Source organism: Phocoena sinus, chromosome 9 (genome assembly GCF_008692025.1).
Source record: "Phocoena sinus isolate mPhoSin1 chromosome 9, mPhoSin1.pri, whole genome shotgun sequence".
NCBI classification, from domain to species: Eukaryota; Metazoa; Chordata; class Mammalia; order Artiodactyla; family Phocoenidae; genus Phocoena; species Phocoena sinus.
Genome location: NC_045771.1, coordinates 138,422 through 156,733, shown reverse-complemented (window position 1 = coordinate 156,733; position 18,312 = coordinate 138,422). Strand labels below are relative to the sequence as shown.

The following is an 18,312-nucleotide window of genomic DNA, read 5'->3' as shown; positions in this document are numbered from 1 at the left end:
AATTACTCTGATTAATATAGCCAAGAAAATTGGTGAAGATATGGAGAACCTTATTAGAGGATGGAATTAATTGTAAAAATCAAATGGAAAATTGAAAACTTAAAAAATAACCCTGAAATTAAGAATTAAATAGCTGGGTCTAACATTAGAGTAGACACTGTAAATCAGAGTATTATAAGTTGGAAAATAGATCAGTAGAATATGTCTAGACGAAAATAGAGAGAAACAAAATAATGTAAAATATAAAGAAATAGGAAATATATGTGAAATGATGAAAACGTTAAACATACTTGAAAATGGAGCTTCAGAAGGAGAGGAGAGAGGATAAAGTAGAAGCAATATTTGAAGAGATACTAGCCAAGAATTTTTGAAATTGATAAAATACAATAACAGATTAAAGAAATTCCACTAACTCCAAGAAGGAGGATTACAAAGAAAACCACACTAAAGCCCATGATAGTATAACTGCTAAAAACCAAAGACAAAGAAAAAAGTCTTCAAAGCACCCAGAGAAAGACTCATCCTTCAGTGGAATAATGGTGAGACTGGCAGCTGACTTTTTCAAAAGAACTAATGATGCACATCTTTAATGTGAGGAAAGAAAACAACTGCCAACAAAAAATTCAATACTATCAAGAATATCCTCAAAAATGAAGGCAGGGCTTCCCTGGTGGCGCAGCGTTCGGGAGTCTGCCTGCCGATGCAGGGGACGCGGGTTCGTGCCCTGGTCCGGGAAGGTCCCACAGGCCGCGGAGCGGCTGGGCCCGTGAGCCATGGCCGCTGAACCTGCGCGTCCGGAGCCTGTGCTCCGCAACGGGAGAGGCCATAGCAGTGAGAGGCCCGTGTATCGCAAAAAAAAAAAAAAAAAAAAAAAAAAAAATGCAAAATTAAGATGATCTCAGGCAATCAAAAATCAAAAATCATGAGAATTCACTCCTGGGAGGCCTGTGCTGAAGGAAACACTAAAAGGAGATCTTCAGGCAGGAGGAAAATGATCCTGGATGGAAACATGAAAATTGAAGGAGGAATGAAGAGCACCAGGACAGACAGACAGGCAACTGTAAATAAACACTGACTTCCAGACAACAACCGTAATCATGCCTTGTGGTACTTATAAAATGCTGTGAAGTCTTGAGTTGACTGGGAAGCAGTAAAAATAGTAACTGGAGGTTAACACCTATGAGACAAGGATGCATGTTGTTAATATGGGGTGAAAACCAGAAGAAGAATAATAGAATATATAACTAACAATCTGAAAGGGGAAAATTGGAATAATAAAAATACTTGACAATTTAAAAAGAAACACGAAGTGAGTGCAGGAGCAATGAAGCAGCTGAGACAATTGAAAGCAAAGAGATAGAAGACGGACTGAAACTCCAAGTTGTCAGTAACTAGTCTAAATGTGAGTGTAAAATACTGTATGTAAAAATAAAAATAGACTGGAAATAAAAAGCAAATCTCAATTAAATGGAGCTTGTAAAAAAAAATAAATGGAGCTTGTAAAACACTCAAATTAAATATAAAACAGGGAAGTTCAAAGTAAAAGCACAGAAAATATATCTTGCAAATATCAAATAAAAGAAAGCTAATATAACTACATTAATATAAAAGTAGATTTTTTTAAAATCAAGGGACATTACTAAACGTGGACAGTTTAATAAGAAAATAAAACATTAAATGGGTATGCCCCTAATAGCATAACCTTAAAATATATAAAGCAAACAGTGAAAGAAATAAAAGAAGAAATAGACAAGTCCACAATTATAGTTGGAAACTTAAATACATGTCTGTCAGTAACTGATAGAACAAGTAGTTAAAACAAACAGTAAAATTTAGAATATTTAAATAACATGATCGACAAAATTATGTAAATGACATGTAGCCTACAAACCAATAACTGTGGAAATTATATTGTCTTCAAATGAAAATGAAACTTACTAAAATAGACCACATTCTGAGTCATAAATCAAGTCTCAACAAATTGTAGAGGATTTAATTCATGTGGTATGCTCTCTGATTACCATGAATTAAGCCAGATTACCATGAATTAAGCCACAATCCAACTTGTTACTAATTTTCTATTCAGCTTAGAAATTAATCTATAGTTTTCTGTAGCCTATGAGTTAAAAAATAATTTTAAAAAAGAGTTTAGAAAAATTAGAACTCAATGATAATGGAAAACACATATTTAAATGTAAAAGATGGAACTAAAGCAGGTCTGAGAGGGAAATGCGTAGGTATAAATAAACGCATTTTAAACAAAGGAAGGCTGAACATACACCTAATTTAAGAAGCTAGAGAACGCATACCAAATAGAAACCAGAGAATACAGAAGGAAGGAAACAATAAAGATAAGAGCACAAGTCAGTAAATTAATAAATAAGCATACAGGGGAGAAAATTAAAGTCCAAAGTTGGTTCTTGGAAAACACTGATAAAACTGATAAAGCTTTATACAGTAAGATTCATCAAGATACAAAGAAGGAAAATAAAAATGACCAATACCAGGAATGAGAAAGGAGATATAAGTATAGCTCTTACATACGTGAAAAATATAATAAGAGATATAGAAATGTAGGTGAAATGAATAGATTCCTTGAAAAATACAACTTATAACTAACATAGGAGAAACAGAGAATCTGAATTGTCGTATGTCTGTTTTAAAAACTTGAACCTTAAAAGAAAACCTTCCCACACGACAACTCTCCGCCCAGATGGCTTCACTGGTGAATTCCACAAACGCTACGGAAGAAGTAGCACCTTATCTAACCCACACTATTCCACAGAATAGGAAAGGGGGGCACTTTCTTATTCACCTATGGACCAGCACAACTGTCATATCAAAGCCTATCTTACGAGAAAGGAAAATTATATCAAATTCATGACTGTAGACACAAAAATCCTCAACAAGACACTCGTAAACTAAACCCAGTTATATAGTAAAAGGATAATATATCACAACCAACTAGGGTTAATTTTAGGAACGAAAGGTAGATTTAATATCAGAAAATCTACCTATGTATTTTTTCACATTAAATGAACAAATGATAAAAACCATCTGCTCATCTCAATATACGCAGAAAAATCATCATTAATTCGGCATCCATTTGTGATTAAAAACTCAGAAAACTGGGAATTGAAAGGAATGCTCTTAATCTGGTAAAGAGTATCTTCAAAGTGTCTGCAGCAAACGTCACGCTTACAAGTGAAATATTGAGAACTTTCACTCTGAGCTCAAAAATAAGAAAAGGTAGTCCTCTGTCATCACTTCCATTCATACTGTGCTTCACAGAAACTTGAGTTGCATATAAGAAGAATCCAGACGAGTTTACAGAATAATTATAAAATTCATAAATAAGTTTGGCAAGTCTGCTGAAGCAAGGTCAATATATCAACGTCAATCCCTTTCTAAACGTTACGTGTACACAAATATATACAACAGCGTGACTATCGAAAGACGCCCATGATGTTTACTCAGAGAACCACAGAATATTACTGAAAGAAATTAAGAAGGCCCAAACCAATGGAAGGATCTACTATAGTCACTGGTTGGATGATTAAAAACTGTAAAGATGTCCAGTCTATCCAGGCTGATCTACAGATTCAATGCAATCCAAAATGAAATCCCAGGAGAGTTTTTTTAATGGCTACTGACAAGCTGATTAAAACAATTCACACGTAAGTGCGGATGACCAACCTCTTCTTAGTGAGAAAGAAGAGCTGACAGATTTACACTGCTGGAAGTCAGGGCTTATTATAAAGGCACAGCAACGACAGCAATGTAAAAACGGCACGTGATAGATAAAGAGGGAAATAGGACAGAGCAGGGCATCCAGTCCCTTGATACACAGTCACAAAGATGCCTTTGCAACGCACCGGCACAGGTGGGCTTTCCAGGTAATGGTCCTGGAGAAACTGAATACAGAGAAAGTGAATGAACCTTAACCCCTACCTCACACCATACACAAAAATAAATCACCAGTGGATCATAAACCTATACATGAGAAGTTAAAATAATAAAAATTTCTAGATGGTAACAAAGAAGAACATGCCAGAGATATTTTAAACAGGTTCAGGAAGCTCTGACTATAAAGACAGATGGTCAATAGGCTTCATTAAAATGAAGAACTTTCTCTGATCAAAAGACTCATTAGGGGGGTGTAAAGTCCAACCACAGAGCTAGAGATAAAATCTGTGATACCCATATCTGACGAAAGGCTGCTCTTACAGGACTCCTAAAAATTAACTTAAAAAAAAGAGAGACAGCTGAATATAAAAATGAGCAAACACTTGAAATGGTCCTGCAGAAAAAAAAGTTTCCAAACACACTATATCATTATTCACCAGGGAAATGCATATTAAAACCACAATTCTATATTATTATAGACAGTGGGGGTGGGAGGTGGAGTGGAAGGAATCTCCGCAAGGCAGGCGAGCATGTGCAGTACCTGGAGAGACTACACCTGTGCATGGCCTATGACAGGAGAGACATGTAAACGTAAAATAAATGTGAAAACAAGTGTGCACACACACACGCACGTCTGAAGAACCGTGTACGCGCCTGCAGGAGAGAACTCACAAGAATGTCCACAGCAGCCCTGCTTGTGGCTGCCCCAAACCGAGAGGCACCCACGTCTCCGTGGACACTGGACGAAGAAATGAGTTGTGTTATCTTCACACAGCAATAAAAAAGAACAGGATAACCGCACGCAACAATTCGGATGAACCTCCCTGCAAAACGCTGAACTGGGGAGACTGGGGCGTTCCTTCTGTAAGATTCTAAAATAGGCAGAACTCTGAATAGCGGTCACCTTCTGGGAAGTGGGTGGTGACGGACACGCAGCGGCCTGGAGATCGGCTCCTGGTGCTAACCGTGCTGGACGGCGACCTGGGCGCTGTGCTCCCTGGGCACAAGCATCACGCTGCATGTGGAGCCCTGCCCACGTCCCTGCATGCACACTTTACTCAGAAAAGTCTATTTCTGTGTATTCAGCATGACCCCGGACCTCAGTAATGACGACATTAAATACGACACAGGAGCAGTTCTGAAGCTCAGTGACCCTGCGCTGTGGTCCGACGGCTGCAGGCTCGACGCTGCCTCGGCCTCGTGTGTTCCTCGTGCTGGGAGCTCTCATCTCTCCAAACCCTTTTCTTTCTTTTCTTCTTTTCTCCACTCCTCTTCCCTTTCCCTCTCCCCATGTCTCTCCACTGAGTGGGGCTGGGGTTTGTTGCTGTCCCCCAGGTGAGCACAGCCCCTCCAGGTCAGCAAGCTGTCCAAACGAGTCATGTTGCCGGGTCTCTCAGCGACGCCTTCACCACACATTTGAAGTTTCACTTCCAGGTACAGATCTAACGGATGATGGATGTAACTGAAAGTGTGTCTCCAGATGAGCCAGGCTGGAATTCGCCCCCTGATGGTGGCATGAATGGACTCCCGAAGGCGAACGGGGTGAAGGTGGTGGTGGATTGGGGCCCTGCGCTCGTCCGCTCAGCAGCCTGGGACACATGGCACCTCCGAGGCCTCCTCCTCTAACTGGTAAAGCTGGGATGTGACAGCACTTACCTGGTGGAGGTGTCATAAGGACCAAATTAACAAGCCCCTATGGAATGCATGGTACAGTGTGTTAGCGATTACTGCGGCTGTTCCTGGGGCTGTGAGGACTGGGGCTGCCTCGTCAGCGCCTGGACCACTGGCCGCACTCGAGGATGCCAGCAACAGTGACCACCCATGACTCCCACACAGAACTAGGCCCCGCGTTTGATACCCAAGTCTGCATGCCCTTCGGGAAAGAAAGAGATGAAGAAATGAGATGTTCCATTTCTCCACTGTAAAGTAAGAACCTAAGTGTCCATTGACAAATGAATGGATAAAGGTGTGGCACATATATACAATGGAATATTACTCAGCCATGAAAAGACACGAAATTGAGTTGTTTGTAGTGAGGTGGATGGACCTAGAGTCTGTCATACAGAGTGAAGTAAGTCAGAAAGAGAAAGACAAACACTGTATGGAATCTAAAAAAAAAAAAAGCTGATGAAACTAGGGGCAGGACAGGAATAAAGACACAGACCTAGAGAATGGACTTGAGGACGCAGGGAGGGGGAAGGGTAAGCTGGGATGAAGTGAGAGAGTGGCATGGACATATATACACTACCAAATGTAAAATAGATAGCTAGTGGGAAGCAGCTGCATAGCACAGGAAGACCAGCTCAGTGCTTTGTGACCACCTAGATGGGTGTAGAGAGGGTGGGAGGGAGATGCAAGAGGGAGGAGATATGGGGATATATGTATACATATAGCTGATTCACTTTGTTATACAGCAGAAACTAACACAACATTGTAAAGCAATTATACTCCAATAAAGATGTTTAAAAAAAAAAAGAACATGGTCGCTTGATGCTTTCGTAGCTTATGGGCTATATTTTGGAGAATAAATGTTCGATGACTGCAAAGAATTCTGTTTCCTGGGTGTACTCACCATGACAATGGAGCGTGTTATTTTTATAACATGGATTTTAGAATTAACTCAGTCTCTCAGCTCTCCAGGGAGGTGGCATCAGCAGACGGAAGTGGGAAGGGTGCCCGAGTTGAAGGCAGAGCCTGGGACTGTACTCCATCCCTGGGCTCTGGGCACTTTTTCCTGGGATCATTACACACTGAACCAGCAGAAGGACAGCCAATGCAGACACGTCCTTTTTCTAACTAAGAAGTGTCACCCGCAGCTGAAGAATGATGTCCACGTAAAGAAGACTGTGATATGCATAAAAGCATTTGAGACTCTCTTAATGGATCATGACCGTATTTGCAATAATTCCAGAATGCTATTGCTGGCTAGTTGTTAAATACATCACGAAGTGCAAACCTGAGGGAAATTGCTGTGTCAAGAATATGGATTGCTCAACATGGGAGCTCCTTAAAAACAAACTGAAAATTTTCTAATTCAAGTTACCCTGTGCTGGCTTACCTCCCTAAATGTTTCCTTTCTTTTTTATATTTAACAATTTCAAGATTTAAAAATGTACAATAAAATGCAGAAGATAGCAGAACAAATATTAATATAATACCAGTGTTTTTTTAAGAACTTTTTTTATCATATAAAATATTATAGGTCTTCCCCACACTTTTCAAAGTGCAGTTCTGGTTTAAAGGCATTGACTCATTCTTTCTGAGAATTATCAACTACCTCACACAGCCGAGATGCCTGAAACTAGAGGAGCACCACTTAACGACTGCTGAGATCTCCGCTACCTGCTCCATCACCTCCACTCACTCAGTTTCCTTCCAAGTATGGACCTCCTAATGTTCTAAAAACACTCCATTTGTTATATCACTGATTTTATATGAAGACCGGCTAACATTTGAACTATATTTTAGCAAAAGGAAATAAGATATGTGGTGTGTGGGAGGAAAATAAAAGTGGAGTTGGTGTTGCCAAGAGAACCTCCAGATGGAGCCTGAGGCCACCACGTCTCAGCCAGACGGGATCTGAGCTCTGACCACTCACTGTCCTGACGAGGCGTCCAGAAGGTCTGCACAGTGTTCCAGAAACTCAGATACATATCAGACCCCACCCCCTGAACAACTTGTGACAGCCTGTCCCTTAAGGACAATATTTCCTTTTGCATCAGAGCCAATCCTAACTCTTGCCAGACAACTTTAACAACCTGTGGCTTTTGCCTTTACAAGCCCCGACTCCTTCTCTTCCCTGGAACCCTCTCAGCTTTACCTGAGTCTGTGTTTCTCGAATTGCAATTCCTGAGACCCCAAATAATGCTCTCTGTTCTCTACAGATTATTTTTTGACAGGTGATCAAAACCCTGTTAAAATAAGCTGGATATCACCCATTTTACTTAAGGCTAGTGATGTTTAAGACAGATTTAATCCTAAAAACTAGAACCTTTTCCCAGATAGAAGCGTCGACCTCCATCCTTGAACCCTGACCACCAGCCATACAACGTCTGTCATTAACTCCCAGAGACCTAGCACAGGCCTAGGAGGGTCCAGGAGCAGGGGAAAAACAGGCGCCGTTCAGAGAGCACCTCCCACATGCCATGTAGGCTCCATCAGCCTCCATGTAGATGCACAGAGAGGTTAAGCAATTTGTCCAAGGTCACACAGCTGCTAAGAGACTGACCCAGGATTTGAACCTGTCCTCACGCTCCTGAACAAATGACAGTGTCTCTTAACACAGCACCCACTGTGAGGCCCAGATGTGGGTGCTTCTGAGTGGGAGGGGAAGGCCAGGGTGCCTCTGTATTTTCAAAGCATTTGCATATTGCTGTTTAGTAAGTAACAGTTGAGTTGCATTCTTTTTTTTTTGCGGTACGCGGTCCTCTCACTGTTGCGGCCTCTCCCGTTGCGGAGCACAGGCTCCAGACGCGCAGGCTCAGCGGCCATGGCTCACGGGCCCAGCCGCTCCGCGTCACGTGGGATCTTCCCGGACCAGGGCACGAACCCATGTCCCCTGCATCGGCAGGCGGACTCCCAACCACCGCGCCACCAGGGAAGCCCCTGAACTGCATTCTTATCCATGGTCAGTACTGTCTCCTCATATGAGCAATGCAGAGTATTTAAATACAAATGTCAACGTCAGCATCATATTTCATGCTGGCATTTCCCCAGGGAGTGTGGTTGGCTCGGCACAGAGGAGGGCTTGGAGCTAGTGGTTTCTGCCCTCCTCTGATGGGCCGAGACGGCTTACATGGATGATTTCCTGTCTCACGTTTTTGGCAGGATCGCTCATTTCTGCCACTTACCTGAAGAGGCAAAGAATTATGCTTCCGGTTGTAAGGGAAATCAGAGAGACACTGTAGCCCAGGGTGTAAATGGCCTTCACCAGAATATAAAACGTGATCTGAAAGAGAGGAAAGTGCATCTGTAAGCTACTGGTGGCCGGCATTGGACAACGGGCCGGGTTCCTGATCCCCCCGTGCGTTCCCTTCAGGTCGGGCTATGGGCTGCTGACGCTGGAACACACGAGGCAGCCTTGTCTTGGAGTTCCACTTCCATCCTGAGCCCAAAACGGCACTCTAAACACCAACCTGTTCCCCTATAATTCATTGTGAACAACCTGGGATGGTTTCCGTAAAGCAAACCTGCATGGAGGGAGCCGCCTGGGGAAGCAAAGGAAGCAAGGACGTGGGGACCACATTCGGAGGAGGCCTCGAGGCGCCGCCCCGAAGCAGCAGGTTGGACGCGCTCAGCCTTCCGGGTGGGAGAGAGGAAAACCACTGAGCCCGTCTTAACCTCCAGGAGCGAGCAGCCCGCTGAGGTGGGCGCTGGCCCAGCCCTGCGGTCTTCCCCGAGGCCACCCTGCCAGCTCCCGCTAGAACCAAGCGGGTCTGGACCAGGAAGGCACCGCCCTAGGGCTGCTGCCTGCCTCCCGCAGGGTGCGTTCTTCCTCCCCCAGTGAATTCCTGGTGTGATCTGTGTCTTAAGGCAGTGAAGACGGCGGAGCCAAGTGTGAAGAAACAGCAAATCCTGCCTCGAGCGACCCCGTCTGAGGCCTTGCAGGTCGGCGTGTGGGATTTGTCGCTTCGTGGCTTCCAGCCTGCGGGGGAGAAAGCAGAGGGCGAGCTGGGCTTCTGAACCGTCCTTGGAAACCCTGATTTCAGGTTCTGTCCCTCTCCTGTTCGCCTCCTGACGCAGGATTACAGGCAGGACTGGGGTGTTCGGGGCAGCTGCCACCGCGTCACCTGTGGCAACAGTTCAGGTTAAACAGTTGCAAAATGAAATATTTCAAACCCACTGAAAGCACAGAAAACAACGTGATGACCGCACACGCACCTGCAGACAGACGTCAGAACCTAACCGGCAATTGAGTAAAACTGCGGGGGGCCCACTGCCGACCCCGAGGCTCGACCCCGCCCCCCGTAAGCCTTTACACCTTCACGCGTGTGTCTGCGCTGCTTGCTGTCCTGCGCCGCTTCTGCCTGTTTTTAGCTGCCCGCCCTTTAGTATTGCTTTACATTGTCTTTGCTGGGTTTCCCCATATTTACCTTTTTTTCTTACATTTTTCTTGATTCTCAGTTCTTCCTTCTGGTTTCTTCTTTCCCCTGAAGCACACTCCCTACGCACGTTTAGTGGGGGTCTGCTGGTTGTGGACCCATCGGGTTTTGTTTCTCTTTCAATTCTGAGCAGCAGCTCAGCGGGTGGCTTCTGGGTAAGGACGAGGCCCCCACTTGGGAGGCGGCTGCGTCCGCGCAGTCTGTCTTTAAGATCCTCCGCAATTTGGTGTGTTCTAGTTTCATCACAGTGGCCTGGCTGTGCATTTTCTTTTATTCACGGTGCTTGCGGTGGTCAGGGTCTCCGTTTCTCCTGCTGAGACTGTGATCAGATTGATGCTGGGCCACCACCTGGTGCCCAGAAACTGCTCTATTTCCCACCCCCTCGTCCCTCTGCTGCATCCGGGCAGTTTCTTTGGATCTACCTTCCCTGTTCCAGAATTCTCTTTTCATCTGTATCTGATTTGCTGTTTGATATACCTACTTGATTTTCATTTTTTAAAATTAAGGTTGATTTACAATGTTGTGTTAGTTTCAGGTGTACAGCAAAGTGATTCAGTTATATATGTGTGTGTGTGTGTACACACACACACACACACACACGTATATTTTCTTTTTCAGATTCTTTCCCATTATAGGTTATTATAAGATACGGAATATAGTTCCCTGTGCTACACAGTAGGATGTTGTTTATCTATTTTACATATAGCAGTGTGCATATCTTAGTCCCAAACTCCTAATTTATCCCTCCCCCACTTTGCCCTTTGGTAACCATAAGTTTGTTTCCTATGTCTGTGAGTCTGTTTCTGTTTTGTAAATAAGTTCATCTGTATCATATTTTATATTCCACATATAAGTGACATCATACGATATTTGTCTTTCTCTGTCTGATTTACTTCACTTAGTATGAGAATCTCTAGGTCCATCCATGTTGCTGCAAATTATTTCATTCTTTTTATGGCTGAGTAATATTCCATTGTATATATATGTACCACATCTTCTTGATCCATTCATCTGTCGATGGACATTTAGGTTGCTTCCATGTCCTGGCTATTGTAAACAGTGCTGCTATGAACATAGGGGTGCATGTATCTTTTCAAATTATAGTTTTCTTTGGATATATGCCCAGGAGTGGGATTGCTGGATTGTATGGTAATTCTATTTTTAGTTTTTTAAGGACCCTCCATACTGTTTACCATAGTGGCTGTATCAATTTACATTCCTACCAACAGCGTAGGAGGGCTCCCTTTTCTCCACACCTTCTCTAGCATTTATTATTTGTAGATTTTTTTTTAATGATGACCATTCTGACCAGTGTGAGGTGATACCTCATTGTAGTTTTTTTTTTTTTTTTTTTTTTTATGCGTTACGCGGGCCTCTCACTGTTGTGGCCTCTCCCGTCGCGGAGGACAGGCTCCGGACGCGCAGGCTCAGCGGCCATGGCTCACGGGCCCAGCCGCTCCGCGGCACGTGGGATCCTCCCAGACCGGGGCACGAACCCGTGTCCCCTGCATCGGCAGGCGGACCCTCAACCACTGCGCCACCAGGGAAGCCCTCTCATTGTAGTTTTGATTTGCATTTCTTTGATAATTAGCAATGCTGAGCATATTTTCATACGCCTATTGGCCATCTGTATGTCTTCTTTGGAGAAATGTCTATTTAGGTCTTCTGCCCGTTTTTTTTTTTTAATTAATTAATTAATTAATTTTTGGCTATGTTGGGTCTTCATTGCTGCGCATGGGCTTCCTCTAGTTGTGGCGAGCAGGGGCTACTCTTTGTTGTGATGCACGGGCTTCTCATTGTGGTGGCTTCTCTTGTTGTGGAGCATGGGCTCTAGGCACGTGGGCTTCAGTAGCTGTGGCACAGGGGCTCAGTAGTTGTGGCTCAAGAACTCTAGAGCATAGGCTCAGTAGTTGTGGCACACGGGCTTAGTTACTCTGCGGCATGGGGGATCTTCCCGGACCAGGGCTCGAACCCATTTCCCCTGCATTGGCAGGCGGATTCTTAACCACTGTGCCACCAGGGAAGTCCCTGCCCATTTTTTGATTGGGTTGTTTGGAGTTTTTTTGTTGTTATTGAGTTGTATGAGCTGTTAGTATATTTTAGAAAGTAAGCCTTTGCTGGGCGCTTTTTTTGCAAATATTTGCTCCCATTCCGTAGGTTGTCTCTTCATTTTGTTTACGGTTTCCTTTGCTGTGCAAAAGTTTATAAACTTGATTAGGTCCCACTCGTTTATCTTTGCTTTTATTTCTATTGCCTTGGGAGACTGACCTAAGAAAACACTGCTTTGATTTATGTGACAGAATGTTTTGCCTATGTTCTCTTCTAGGAGGTTTATGGTGTCCCGTCTTATATTTAAGTCTTTAAGCTATTTTGAGTTTATTTTTATGTATGGTGTGAGGGAGTGTTCTAACTTCATTGATTTACATGCAGCTGTCCAGCTTTCCCGACACTACTTGCTGAAGAGACTGTCTTTTCTCCATTGTATATTCTTGCCTCCTTTACTGAAGATTAATTGACTGTAGGTGTGTGGGTTTATTTTTGTGCTCTCTGTTCTGTTTCATTGATCCATGTGTCTGTTTTTGTGCCAATACAATGCTGTTTTGATTACTGTAGCTTTGTAGCATCATCTGAAGTCTGGGAGGGTTATGCCTCCCCTTTGTTCTTTTTCCTCAAGATTGCTTTGGCAATTCTGGGTCTTTTATGCTTCCATATAATTTTTAGGGTTACTTGTTCTAGTTCTATGAAAAATGTCATGGGAAATTTGATAGGGATGGCATTAAATCTGTAGATTGCTTTGGGTAATATGCCATTTCAACAATAATAATTCTTCCAATGCAAGAGTATGGGATAGCTTTCCATTTTTAAAATCATCTGTAATTTCCTTTATCAATGTTTTATAGTTTTCAGCATTTAAGTCTTTTAACTCCTTGGTCAGGCTTATTTCTCAGTATTTTTTTCTTTTTGATGCAATTTTTAAAGGGATCTTTTTTTTACTTTCCCTTTCCGATATTTCATTGTTACTGTAAAGAAATGCAACAGATTTCTGTATGTTTTAATTTTCTTTTTTTTTTTTAAGGTCTATTTTTTCCCCCCAGATCAGGTCCTTTTTAGAGTATCTCATTTTTGGTTATTTTCAATTTCCTCTTTTTTTTAAAAATAAATTTATTTATTTTGTTTATTTTTATTTTTGGCTGTGTTGGGTCTTTGTCACTGTGCACAGGTTTTCTCTAGTTGCGGCGAGCAGGGGTTACTCTTTGTTGCGGTGCCTGGGCTTCTCATTGCAGTGGCTTCTCTTGTTGCAGAGCACAGGCTCTAGGTGTGTGGGCTTCAGCAGTTGTGGCTTGCAAGCTCAGCAGTTATGGCTCATGAGCTCTAGAGCCCAGGCTCAGTAGTTGTGGTGCACGGGCTTAGTTGCTCCACGGCATGTGGGATCTTCCTGGACCAGAGCTTGAACCCGTGTCCCCTGCATTGGCAGGCAGATTCTTAACCACTGCTCCACCAGGGAAGCCCTAACAAAACATTTTAAACGCACTTATTTGTATTCTTTGCCAGATGAATCCATCGTCTCCAGTTTCGAGGATGTAATTTCACTGTTTGTCATCTGCTGACTGGTTCTTTGTGTAGTTTGTACATTTAGGTGTGAGCTCATCTTTGGGGTTGATCTATGGGAATTTGGGAGGCCTGGGCAAGGATTTTCTTCCAGAAGAACCCGTGTTTGCGTCTGCCAGGCTCCCCAATGCTACCAGTTCATGAACGCTCTATCTGGATGTCTCAGCTCAGAGTTTCCATACTGGGCAGCATAACAAGAAAACCCAACTTGGAGGAAGGCACACCTGTCGTGACAGATTCTCGGGAAAGCCTGGTAGATGGGAAGGAAGACACCTCAGCAGGGGAGCTGGCAAAGCAAACAAGTTAATCATGACCAGGAAAAGCCTGAGCCCATCAGCAGTGAACCAGGTGCAACTAAAATAATAAGAGAGCATTTTTGTTTGTTTTATAAAATTGGTGATAACTGAAAAAATATGAAACTGCTGGTGAAGGTATTAGCTAAATGGGCATCACATCTGTTCCTAGTGGAAAGGTGCACTGGCACATTTTTTGGAAAGCCGTTTGACAGTATAATTAAAAAGATGAAAAATATCCTTGTCTTACTTCACATCCTTTAACCAGGAATTTGAGATTTGTGCACAGGTTTGTTTATTGATTAAAATAACAAGATATTAGACAAAACCTAATTTGTGAACAATTGAGTAAATTCAGCATATTCATAAAATAGAATATCACACTGCCCTTAAAAACCTTGTTTTCGAAGGATACTGACTGATTTAAGAAAGTGTTCATGATATATTTTATAAAACAAAACAAGCAGAGTGTACATTAAGTACAATGGTAATTTTGAAGTAAATACATAAAAACGGGGAAGAGACGGGGGTGGTGTGCTGCTCATGTGTTCCTCTTGGAAGGTCCCCCCTTTCCTGTTCACACTCGTGCAGGTATGACCAGAGGGGCAGAAACGGGAACCAGTTACGCACGCACCACACGAGAACAGTCCGCTGTTCACGGGTTTGTAGCAGGGCCTTCAGTCTTCAGTTCCTAGTAAAATTACTATCAAGTCCCTAAGGGAGAAAATACCTATTTTCTTTACCACCTGTAACATCCATAATCTGCACCACAAACTTCACAAAACAGAACTAAAGGCGCAAGTCCTTGGGGGAAACGCAGTGAGTCCAGGGCTCACACTCCCCTCGTAACTTCTTTGAGATTAGAATGTGCTGCTCCCTGTCAGGGTGGGGAACTTATTTAAATGTTCCATTGTGATAATTTTTTGATACACAAAAGATTTATTCCAAATGTCTGGTGAATTTAATATTCATTTTTGACACTATCAGGATGATAGGATGACATCCTCCCAACACTCATTCTTATGAGCTTTATGAGTTTATAGAAGTCTTAGGACTAGACATCTATAAGGGCTTGTTTTCCTTAAGCCAACAAAAGGTGCTCAAAGAACATGTAGGACACTCTGCAGTTTTTAACTCTTTTCTTTGTAAGTATTTTGGGCATCCACTATGCTTGAGGTCCATGAAAAGGAACCTGCCATCTCCTTTCTTATCCTGAATAAATTCACTTTTATATTTAAGGTTGTATTCTTTTTCTTACAGAAAGTCCTCATACTGTTTAAGCGTGAGGCCCACAGGACGATTCCTGGGCTTGTGGCCTCACTCAGTGTGGAGAGCAGAAGACAACCGGGGTCGGGGGCACTTGCCCCCGAAGATGATTAAATGACAGGTGTCCACGAACACCGGTCCGCACTGGTGGGCCTGAGAATGTCGCCAGTGGGACGCCCGAGGGGCAGCCGGGGGACACATTTCCAGGGCTTCGGCATGAGCCCCCCACTGACACCGGATGCACACGTACCAGGATTCCTGTCACCGCAAGGTTTTACCAGGGAAGATGTTCTCAAACAGTCTCACGTTACAATCGCAAGTTTGAGACTGGATTTACTTGTAAAAAAGTAGTTGAATATGTGTCACCATCATCACATGATCCGGCAGCGAGGAAAACAGGTCAGGAATGCTCCCCTTTCTCAACGCTTCTGAGGGGCCTGCGGTGGGCAAACACAGGACCCGCCACTCTGAGCCTTCCGTTGGGGGTCCTGCCTGGGAGGAGATGGCGGCCCTTCCCCACTGGCTGTCACCCAGGGCGGCTTCCTAGTCCCCAGCAAGTGTGTGGGACCGGGTGACGTGCAAGTCGTCTTCCAGCTCTAACTTTCCATAATCATACATCGCCCTGGAGCTACACGCATAGCCCTCCTCAAGGAACACTGCAGGCCGGCCAGTGTTTCCAAACACTGAGTCATAACTAGGTGACTGAAGCCTTCGCTTGCCTGGGCCAGGCCTGGTTTATGTCTGCTGTCCCGGAGTGACTATTAATAGCTCCCCTTTTTCTCTTGAGAGGCCAGGTTTGGCTGACCTTTTATACGATGACCCTATTTATAACTCAGTAGTGGGCCATGCAATCAATTTCCTAGGTAACAACCAACATTTAAAGAAGGTAGCACAGAAAATGTGGCTTTGTGAAATGTTTGTGTTGGGTCACAGTGTGAAATGCATTTCTAACTGTGGATTTTAATTAAAAAAAGTTGAAAGCCCCTTGGCTAGACCAGAGGTTCCTGATTCAGGAAACTTTCTGATTAGAACCTTGCCTGGCCCGACGCCTCACTCTTCGGCTGACGTGAAACCCCCTGACGTGTTCTCTTCTGAACCTGCTGATGCCACGTGCATCACTGTCTGGGAAACAGTGGCTCCTCCCAGACCTTTTAGTAACGATTAACCTTCGCACGAAGGGCCGAGGGAATGCGAGTGAAACCACCATTGCTACCCAGCATCTGTCTAAGGACGGGTCGCCCTGGAACAGAAGGCACAGCCCCTGTCTCCAGGGTATGTAGGTCTTGTTGGGTAAATAAGACCAACACAGACCCCGAAAAACGCTGACCCGCGTCTCTTACTCTGAACTCAGAGCGAGTGGCTGAGGCATGAGCAGGGGCACCTAGTAGCTGAAGGGCAGCATGGATGGGCGGGTGGCCCGGAGGAGACGTGCCAAGGGCTGGGGACCTGGGCAGCGTCGCTGGCCGGTGCGGCAGGGTCGTCTGGGCTCTCCGTGGAGACGTTAGTCACGGGTGACGCTCACTCTGCTTCTGCCCGGCTCCCTGGCTTCCCAGGGCAGCACCTCAGCTCTGATTCCTCGGCCAGGTCTTTGGGCTCCTCCGAGAAGGCGCTGCAGGGGCCCGCACACGCCATGTCCCGTGTGGCAGCAGGCAGAGGGCCGAGCGGGCAGCGTCTGCTTCACTCAGAAGAGCACGCCGAGTGGAGCGGCCAGCCCGGGGCCTTTTCTCGTGGCGGCTTTGGAGCAGGGCTGCGCAAGGACCTCGGAGCCCCTGGACCAGCAGCCTTCGCCAGGGCCAAGGGACAGCCTCTGTCTTGGGTGCAAGGAGGTGCCTGTTCTCACCTGAAAAATGGAAGGCTGAGGCTTCTTTGTTTTCAAGCAGATGTTTTAGAGACCAGCAGAAATGACAGCCTGTTTTCATGGGAATGTGGTCCAAAGCGCACGCAGGTCATCCAAGCTACTCCCCAGACTCAGGCACCATCTCAGATTCAGGATGAGTGAGGCTCGCTGTCACATTTGCAACAATGCTATGAGTTGAATTTTTCTGCCTGAAAGTCGTTGGCAAATATCTTTTAAGACCCGCTTATTCTGCTTAGGAGACTGTAATGATAACCCAGTAGTGCTGGGTGCTTTGCAATTTGCAAAATATATCACAAAAGTTAATCCATTCACTTCTCCCAACGGCCTGTGAAGCAGCAGATGGAGTCTTTTTGCCACGTTCCCCTTATGCAGATGGGGGACCTGCGTCTGGGGGTGACAGGTCAGTTTAAGAACACGAGGCCACCAAGGTGCAGGGCTGAGAGTCCATCCGTACCCCAGTGTCCCCTCCCTCAGAGGGCGCCCTCCCTGGGGAACGTTGCTTGTCTGTTTCAGCTTTCTTCCTTTAAGAGGAATTGGTCGGTTCTGCGTGTAAGCAGCGTGGACGTCACCACTACATCCTAACAATGAGTAGAACTCTGAAAGGACTGGAACATCACCCACCTCCTTGGGTCCACAGGACGAACAGCTGCCCCAGGACAGTGGGGGGACAGGCGGCAGCAGGAGCTGGGGGTTCCCAGAGCAGAGTCATGAGACTGACTGTTAAGCTGCGGGAGTGAAGACACTGGTGTGGCTGAAAGGACAGAATAGAGCCGAGAAACAGACTCACGTAGTCACTGGTCTCTGACAGAGAAGCAAAGGTAATACAATGGGGCAAAGACAGTCTCTTCAACACATGTTGCTGGAACAACTGGATCCACATGCAAAAAATGAACCTAGACACAGACCTTGCACGTTTACAAAAATTAACTCAAAATGGGTCATAGACCTAAATGTAAAGTGCAAAACTATGAAACTCCTAGAAGATAACATAGGAGAAAACCTAGATGACCTTGAGTTGATGATGCTTTTTAAAATACAGCACTGAAGGCACCACCATTCATGAAAGAAATCATTGATAAGGTGGACTTCAATAAAATTTAAAAATTCTGCCCTGTGAAAGAAATGCAGAGGATGAGAAGACAAGCCACAGACTGGGAGAAAATATCTGCAGAAGTTACATCTGATAAGGATTGTTATTCAAAACATACAAAGAGGGATTCCCCGGTGGCGCAGTGGTTGAGAGTCCGCCTGCCGATGCAGGGGACACGGGTTCGTGCCC

The 18,312-nt window shown here is 44.6% G+C and overlaps 1 protein-coding gene across 4 annotated transcripts in view; it reads right to left on the bottom strand.

The window, feature by feature from the left end:
- VIPR2 (vasoactive intestinal peptide receptor 2) overlaps positions 1-18,312 on the bottom strand; it is a 68,996-nt gene that overhangs the window by 13,986 nt on the left and 36,698 nt on the right. For 3 of the 4 annotated variants that reach the window (XM_032642281.1, XM_032642283.1, XM_032642284.1), the window contains exon 5: positions 8,757-8,854. The exons of the other annotated variant lie outside the window; for it this stretch is intronic. In XM_032642281.1, coding sequence (XP_032498172.1) covers positions 8,757-8,854 — 98 coding nt within the window. The remainder of the gene's footprint in view (positions 1-8,756; positions 8,855-18,312) is intronic. 4 annotated transcript variants of the gene reach the window in all.